Raw genomic sequence first — 9,002 nt, forward strand, 5'->3', positions numbered from 1 at the left:
TGTTAGGTGCGTAGGGCTGTGCTTTTGAGACTGTGATACACTGATGGTACTTGTGACAGTGCATCTGCCATTCACAGTACTGTGACAGTCGCCAGGACACAGGAGCGCAGGAGCTTCTCCAAAGACATCCTTGATTTACCAATAACTTTTTGAATAAGGAGTAGAAATGTTTTCAAAATCAATTCATGCAACATCATCGAACATTTTTGAAGCTGTGTCTGGGATCGTTCTTGGAAGCCACATGTCCAGATGCCCATCTTATCTCACACTTTAAGATGGAGCTGTTTGTTGTTGTTCTAGCTCCCATAACTTGCATTTTTATCTAAGATGCTTGTCGTGACATGTTAAATTGGGAATGAAGAGCAGAGGGAAAAAAATATTAACGTGTGTGTGTGTGTGTCTGTGTGTGTGTGTGTGTGAGAGAGAGAGAGAGAGAGAGAGAGAGAGAGAGAGGGATGGAGGCAGTAAGAATGCATTTGTGTTTGGGGGTGCATGTAAGACAAGTGTGCCTGTGTGTGTAGGAAGTAGAGAAGGAGAGAACCCAAGGCAGACACAGAGAGTGCAGGAAAGAGAGAGAGTGGGAAGAGAGAGAGAGAGAGAGAGAGTGGGAAGGGAGAGAGAGTAGATAGAGTGGGGAGTGGGGAGAGAGAGTAGATAGTGCACTCCTGTTGTAACCCAAACCCTTGTGACTCCAGGTGCAGAAAGAGGATCGGTGTGGTGGTGTAGTTGTGGCTGGTGTGGTCTCTCTCTCTCTCTCTCTCTCTCTCTCTCTCTCTCTCTCTCTAGCTAGCATTCTCCTGTCTCACACCCAGCCTTTGTGTCTTTGCCAACCTGCATCTGTGTGCCTGTGCTGGGCCTCGACCCCCCCCCCCCCCCCCCCCCCCCCCCTCCTCTGCATGTCCCTCTCACCAGCTGGGAAGGATGAGGGTTTAGACGCTCTCTCTTTCTCTGCTGTCTTTGTGTGTGTGTGTGTGTGTGTGTGTGTGTGTGTGTGTGTGGGTGTGTGTGTGTGTGTGTGTGTGTGTGTGGGGGGGTGTCTGTGTTTGTGTGTCCACAAACACCCCATCCTAAATGACTAATGCAAAGAGAAAAAAAAAATTCCCTTTGGACACAGAGTTCTTGAATTAACAAATAGGAAAACATCCACACACCTGAATTGAAAAGCGGTCCCGCGCAGATGCGTGCGCGCACACACACACACACACACACACACACACACACACACACACACACACACACACACACACACACATACAGGACTGCTCTCGGCCTCTTCTGTGCCCTGCACTTGAGTGTAGGCCAGCAGGATTGGGTGTTCCCTGGGTATAAAGTTTAGAGGCATCCGGCATGGTTTTGGACCGCAGTTCAAACCAAGGGAGGAGGAGAGGAGGTGGGCAGAATATTACCTGCTCGTGACACGACTGTACTCACTACCACCCCCACAATCCCAAAAAACACACACAACCCCCCTATTCAGCTAGAGCAGCAGAGTGGAGTCTCGCTCACCAGTACCTCCTTACCATATCAAAGCAGTTCAGAAACACAGCCGGATTTGCCTACTTTTTTTTATTGAACTGGACTGTGAAAAGTATGCTTGCTCTCTTTTTCCATTTGATCTCAACAAAGGGCTCATATTTAATTATTTGTTAAATTGATGTGTCAGGTGTCTTTGCTTAGTTGGGTTTCTCACCAATGGAGTCATTATTTCCCTGTTGTACACACAGCTTATTGAAGCTCAATATCTGACAGGGGGTCTACTCTTTAGATGCCTATCATTGTCAAATCGAGGTCTCCCCTCTAGCAGAATGCTTGCCCTTGACTGTAATTGGCTGATATGTCACTAGATAATTGCGACCAAAAGCTTATTTAATTATTGTATTTTTTAACTCAAACACTGTGTTATGTTTTTATGCTGTACAGTTGTATTGTTTATGTTTGTAGCAAGTATTATTTCAATATATAAATGTTGTAATTGTTTTATTAAAATAGTCCACCTTGAATATGCATTTGTAATAAAGACAAGTAATCTGTCTCTACCCAGACTGAGAACCTAATAGGATAGAACATAAATGTTACATTTGTATTACTCTGTTGGTACACGTGTGTGCATAGATTCCACGAACAAAGGAGTGAACAGATTAAAGGAGTCATTACTAATTTATGTCACTAGTGCCACTCTTCTGTTCTTGCTGTGTGTGTGTGTGTGTGTGTGTGTGTGTGTGTGTGTGTGTGTGTGTGTGTGTGTGTGTGTGTGTGTGTGTGTGTGTGTGTGTGTGCAGCGCTTGAGTGAAATGTGGTGTGCGAGAGAAGCGCTCTTATCTCCCATCGGCGGGACCTTCCCTTGGGCTGCACAAGCACATTACCGTCTCTCTCCCTCTCTCTCCCTCTCTCTCTCTCTTTCTCTGTCTCTGGCTGCTCTTGAGAGGTGGAATGTCCCTTTAAGAGGGCGCGGAGAATGGAAGAAGCGCATCTCCTCCTCCGTGACATCGCGCAGGATCGCGTCCTATCGCGTGCGTCACTCCGCCCCTCAGCCAGGAAGCCAGCCAGGGCAAGGCTGCCCGTAAGCGACCGCGCTGTGTGTTGGTTTGATACAGACGTTGTGTCATTAGATTGCATACGGCAACTGAGGGGGGATGAACTTGCCTGGCACTTCAAGGGAATGTCAAAATAGCTCTATTTTTCCTGGATCCTGAACTTTTAAAGTGCGTCGTCAGTCGCGTTTTCACACACTGAACTGTACAATCACTTGATTGTCACGATTGTTTTTTGACAACCCCCCCCTCTTTCTTTTCTCCTTTTCGTTTTATTTTACTATTTTTTCTATTGTGAGTGGATTCACATATTGAAACAAAAGTGGATTTAACAGACGTTGCGCTGTCCATCACTTCTCCAAGATGCTGTTGGTGTCCCAGCAGCTGCTAGACACACCTCGCATGGAGCCAATAGTAAGTTCATGAGTTTATAACCACTAACTATGAAATGGTGGGCTTGCCTGCAGTTAATGGTCACTGAGCGTACAACTCTCTTTTAAAACCCAATTACCGGGTCTGGTGTCAATGCTTGTCCAAGGCAGCGACTGACCCATACAACACACGCGCGCACACTTAAACACATGCACACTCACACGCTGTGTTCTTTACGTACAATAAGAATGGCTATTTAAGCTTCAAGTCAGAGATACAGTATCAATGTTTATCTGGTGGGCATTATTAAAAGAACTTGAATGCAAAAGGGGTTGGGCTGTTTGAGCTACGGGCACACAGAGCCTGGTTAGAAGACATTAAAGATTAACCTGTCCGTCAATGTGAGGAAGTTCCATTAGCTTGTTATTTCACACTTAAACCGCTTCTCAGCACATTTCTGAAATTGTCCGTCCACGCAGGTACCTAATGTACGATTTCAGAAATGCTATCAGAACTGCCGTCAGATATTGGAGTGGAGGGAGATCTTGTTCGGTCGCTATCAGTGGTGCTACTGCAGCTTTTATCGGTAGTAATGTGACGTTTGATAGCCTTATAAAACACCCTTTTGTATTCACGCGTTCGCTCAAACGTGTTGTTGAGAGTCGCTTAAACGTCTCCGTGCAAACGGGGAGAAAAAAAAACCAAAACCCTTCACACTGTTCGACCAGCATGTGGTCTGCTTGATGGAATTAAAAGCCATTTATCAGACTTGGCTCTCCGTGTGGCTGCTGCCTCCCTCCGTAACAAAAGACAAGAGAGCCGTGAGTCGGTGCTGCTCACTGACGGCGCATCTCTAGAAGCGTTTCAGTGTAAACTGTTTGGTGGTGTCGCCACAGAATCGGACGCTAGTTCTCCGCGTCTTTTGTGTTAAGCAGGGTTTTTGTTCATTCGTGAAAGACACGGGGAGAGCGAATGAGTCTGAAATCGCACTGACATGAGGAAATGTGAGAGACGCAGGCTGCCACCGTGTCCAGGATTTAACAGGGCCACTAGAATGCGTAATGGGATTAAGAAGGTGGCGGAGGGCCCCTCAGCTCGCCCTATCATGTATTGTGCGAGGCGATTGCATCCAGCTCCTGAACGTGGCGAATTTAAAGTTATTCACTTGCTTGAATAGACTGCGAGGTTGGGAAGGGGTATTTGGGGCTTCAGTGCCAGTCAACAGAGTAGAGCATGGTTTGCTCGCTCTCCTCTCTCTCTCTCTCTCTCTCTCTCTCTATATGTGTGTGTGTGTGATTCAAAATGCTGATGCCGTGTGTTCTGTCGATCAATAATGTCGACCAATTGACTAAACGGGAGCATTCACTCAGTCGTGATTTATGCACCGCCCCTGCCGTGGCATGGCTTTGCTTTGCTTAAATACATGTCCTGAACCTTTTATTTCTGTTGATTGCCACTGGTCCAGCATGCTTTCGTGGTACTTCATTAATCAGGAGATAGCTTTAGATCTACATGGCACATGACTGACATTTGTGCTGCTTGAAGAATGAACATTCCAAGCTTCGGTTCTCTCTCTCTATCTCTCTCTCTCTCTCTCTCTCTCTGTGTGTGTGTGTGTGTGTGTGTGTGATGCAATGCGTGATCTAACGGATTGGAATGCAAGGAGGGTTAAAGTTAAAGTTCTGGAGAGACGAGGGAAAGCTGGAATGTGCAGACGTGATCAAGAATGTGCTCGTGTAATAGCCGAGAAGTGCAACATTTACTGAAGTTGTAGTTCATTTTATGTCATTTGTCCACTTTAATGAAAATACAACGTTAAACAGTGACGTTGTATCCCGTGTAATTATTCCCTTACTTCCATAGCATGTTCTCGGGTGCGTTTCAAAAGAGGGACTAAGTCGCATTATTACTACTGTTATTATCTCATATCAAGAGTAGGCAGGTTCATTGTTTTCATGAAATGACTTCCTATAACCAATACTTCATCCACCAATAGTCTCCGTAATTTTTTGAGTCGTAAACACCGATGCTACCTACATGAGATGGTATGTTACCACAACTACCTTACTCATTTCCCGCGGGCCAGTGTGTGTGACCGCAGGACGAGGGCGAACCTTCCCAAAATGTTCTCTGGTCTAACTTGATATAGAAGTGGGCCGCATAGCAGTGGGGAAATCCTAACAATAGATGTGATTCTTGACCATATGGACTTTTCACAAGGACTCAAAATAACACAATGTTTATTAAAAACTGAACACATATTGGGTGAAATCAGCGACCAATTTGGAAAGTACGCAGTAGACGGAAGAAAATTGTATCTTTCTCGGGAACATGGTAATAGACATATCTGGCTGTGGTGATGTGTGATTTACCTTGTTAGTATATGCTTAGCTATGAACCTAAGCCGGCAGATGCCCCGGTGTATCTCGCTGTATGTCTCAATTTGAACTGAACCGCGGCCAAATTAGTCAGACAGGGAACTTTGAAGTCCATACTGAGGACAACTCATCTGTGGAATGCCCGATCGCCTCAGATCTCGCAATGGGGAGTTAGCGGCACTGTAATGCAAGCGTCTGAAGAAAGAGTTTTTTTTCCTTTTGGTGTCGTGAATAGGGTTGGATTCCACCTCAAAGTTCTGTTAACTAAAAACAACAACATGGCGAAAGGCTTTCATCTCGCCGACGGTCTTAAAAGATGAGATCACTGAATAAATTCGTGTGTGCTAGATGCGGGGCAAGAATTTAACTTTGAGACTGGGTCGCTGCCTCTTCCGAGTTCAAAAGCAGCGCAGTCTTCAAAGCGTCAGAATCCCCTCTTCACCTCCTAATACAAACAGGCCGTCTGTAATTTTCCAGTGAAAATGACCCCCCCTCCTTTTTTTTTCTTACTGTGACTGTGAGTGAGTGTGTATGTGTGTGTGTGTGTGTGTGTGCCACAAGGTGAATATCACCCTCCTCCTTTCCTTTATACATGAAAGATGGAGGATGAAAATGTGCTGATTTGCAGCAGAGCCATATGGTGGCTCCCTGAGAGAGGGAAGGAGGGAATGAGGGATGGGGGGGAGATAGCAGGGGGGTGGGATTGAGGGTGGTATGGAGGTGAAGATGGTGGGAGAAAGAGCGAGAGAGCTGAGTGGGGAAATGAAAGAGAGAGGTTAGGATGGCCTTGAACATATTTTGTGTGGGCCAGCGGTTTGTAGCACAACCTGTCAGTGAAGGAGCCTGCTGCCACCCCTGCAAGCAGTCTAGAGAATGGCAACCTCAGCATGTAAACTGACAAGGACAATCACTTGAATGTAGGTAAGAGTTTGCATGTGTGTGTATGAGAGAGATGCGTATGAGTGGAGTAACATTTACCTCTGACAATATGAAAAGGAGTCAACATTCTCATGCACACACGTACACAGACAAACACACACACACACACACACACACACACACACAACCAATACCCCTCCATTCATTAGCCAAGCGAAAAAGGCATTGATTTTTTTTGTCCAACCCTGTTTAATGTCTGAAAATGGCACAGCACCCCACCCCACCCCACCCCACCCCACACACACACACACACACACACTTTCTCTCCAATCTGAAAGGGTCCGGGTTAGAAGTGGTGTGGAGATTGACAGCTCTGATTGACAGGTAGCTTTGTTCCCTGTGTTCCAGTTTCAGTGGTTGTCCTAAGCAGGGAAGGCAGGGAGCTGTGGTGGCCAACTCAGACCCCCTCCCCACCACCCCGCCCATTAATGGGAGAGCACTTGAAGTTGAGCCAGGCAAAGAGTGAGGAAGTGTGTGTGTGTGTGTGTGTGTGTGTGTGTCTGTGTGTGTGTGTGTGTGTGTAACAGAAAGAGAGCAGAGTGTGTGTGTAAGAAAGCGAGAGAAATGGTTTAGAGTATGATAGAGTGAGACACACTATAGGTGTGTGTGGTGCAGTATTTACGCAACTGTGTGTCTATGTGGAAGTGAGATCAAATGTGATGGTTTTTGTTTACAAGAGAAACAGAGACTGAGAGTTAAGGAAAAAAATGAAATGCTTGGGTTTGGCGGCATCCTTTAAGTCAACTTGTGTTTTTCCTGCTATCTGTCTGGTTCAGTGACCCAGCTCTGTGGTTTGACGTGAATGAGGGAGAAAAAGTGACTGAGAGAGAGAGGAGGGAGCGGGAGTGGGAGCGGGTGAAGGGGGGGGGGGGTAACTGCTAGCCAGCAAGTGCGTCAGTGTGACTATCAGACAAAACCCCAACCAGGAAATAACAGTGTTGCCTAGGGATCAAAAACAAATAGGAGAACATACCAAAAATCAGGTTGTGTGTTGTCCACCCCCCTTCCCCCCTTCTCCCTTCTCCGCTCATACAATAACAACCAGGAGTCTATGTGTGTGGTATAAAAATGAACACACACACACACACACACACACACACACACACAGAGACATACACAAACACACACACAGACACACACACACACACACACACACGCACGCACACAAAACTCTGCAACTGCCAGCACACCCCACTCATTGAGCCAGGGAAACCACCCTTGCTGTCTCTGTTACTGCAGGATGATATACTATCTCGCTTGACGTGCGTCTGTGACCAGTTCAGAAAGAGGACCCAGGGACAAGAGAGGACACACCACGTTAAAAAAAAAAATCCAAAACAAACACACACAAAACAAAACAAACACACGGATATCTGTCTTGCAAACAGAATTCACCATGCGAGGTTTACTGCCTGTTTGTGTATCTGTGATCGGTCTAAGCGCTCATGTGAAATAGTCGCCATGACGCCAGCTCCTCGCCCTCAAGGGAATGGTGAGTTGGATGGAGGCCGATGGAGGGAGGCTTATTTACCCACAATGCTCTACGATCGCTGTCCATCCATCTGTCATTGGTCAGGGGGAAGAAAAAGGGGGAGAGAAAGAGAGAAAGCTGGATACATCAGGGCAGCTCCCGTGTCCTGAGGGCATTAGGTGTCTGTTTGAGGCATCAGATGTCCGCTGAGTTTTTCTTCTCCTGTCTCCAATACATCACTGCTCACAGAGAGAAGCTGTGGCGGCCTCCAAGTCAATACAGGGCTAAAAAACTGTGTCAGAACACTCTAAGTCAGTTGTTGGCAAAGGTGGTCCTTGGTGTGTCTTGGAAAGCTGTACAAAGGTTTTACGCCGATCAAACTTATCTTGATAAAATAATCTCTTTTGAACCCTTCTGGAACCCCTTTGGCGGGGGTATCAGGTCCTGGTAGGCCTTTTTAGCACTGTTGAAGAAAAGTGTTCGTTCCATAGAAAAGAAAGTTCCTTATAGGGTATTTAAAGGGTTATGAAGTAAAGTTATGAAGAACCCTTCAGGTTGTAGATTCTAGTTCACATTCTTTCAACGACTAACTGTGATAATGAATTCTCTCTAAGCTGTCTGTAAATGTAATCAGGAAGAAAAGCTCCTTCTCCCAGCGTCCCACATCTTAACACCTTTGTTGCTCATTAACAGACACTATCTCACTCCCAAAAATGATGCACCTTCCTTCACTTTCAGGCTTATATTTGCGTGCAGTGTCCCACTAATTTATCACACACTGTTTTACAGCCCATACACAACCCAAACCCTATGTGTATCTATCGTATAGGTTTCTTTGTGTACACGTGTTTGCTAAATGATTCAGTGGGATTAAATGTTAATGGAACACCTTGAGGATTACCACGAAAGATCTCAGGTTGGATTGGAATCGGACTGGACCGAGGTAACCATAAGAAGCTGGAGAGTTATCTGTGGGTGGAGGTGCTGAGAGATGAAGACTTAAGTGGAGTGTATGTGTATGTGTGTGTTAGCGTGTGTGTGTGTGTGTGTGTGTGTGTGTGTGTGTGTTAGCGTGTGTATGTGTGTGTGTGTGTGTGTGTGTGTGTGTGTGTGTGTGTGTGTGTGCGTGCGTGTGAGTGTGTATGTGTGTGTGTGTGTGTGTGTGTGTGTGTGTGTGTGTGTGTGTGTGTGTGTGTGGTTGGGTGGTGAGGTTTGATGATGTGATCTTTACAGATGGATATGGAGAGTGGGGTGTGGGTCTGTAGGGGTATCCTGATTTGCCTTGACTCAGCCTGAGGAGTTCCACAGCGT

The 9,002-nt window shown here is 46.1% G+C and overlaps 1 protein-coding gene across 1 annotated transcript in view; it reads left to right on the forward strand.

Moving 5' to 3' along the window:
• Positions 1-2,376: 2,376 nt before the first annotated feature.
• Positions 2,377-9,002, forward strand: part of si:ch73-211e3.1 (mastermind-like protein 2) — an 88,774-nt gene continuing 82,148 nt past the window's right edge. Inside the window, exon 1 of the mRNA XM_012817809.3 lies at positions 2,377-2,945. Within this exon, the coding sequence (XP_012673263.2) occupies positions 2,895-2,945 (51 nt within the window). The 5' untranslated portion in view covers positions 2,377-2,894. The remainder of the gene's footprint in view (positions 2,946-9,002) is intronic.

Source organism: Clupea harengus, chromosome 18 (genome assembly GCF_900700415.2).
Source record: "Clupea harengus chromosome 18, Ch_v2.0.2, whole genome shotgun sequence".
In the NCBI taxonomy this organism is placed as follows: Eukaryota; Metazoa; Chordata; class Actinopteri; order Clupeiformes; family Clupeidae; genus Clupea; species Clupea harengus.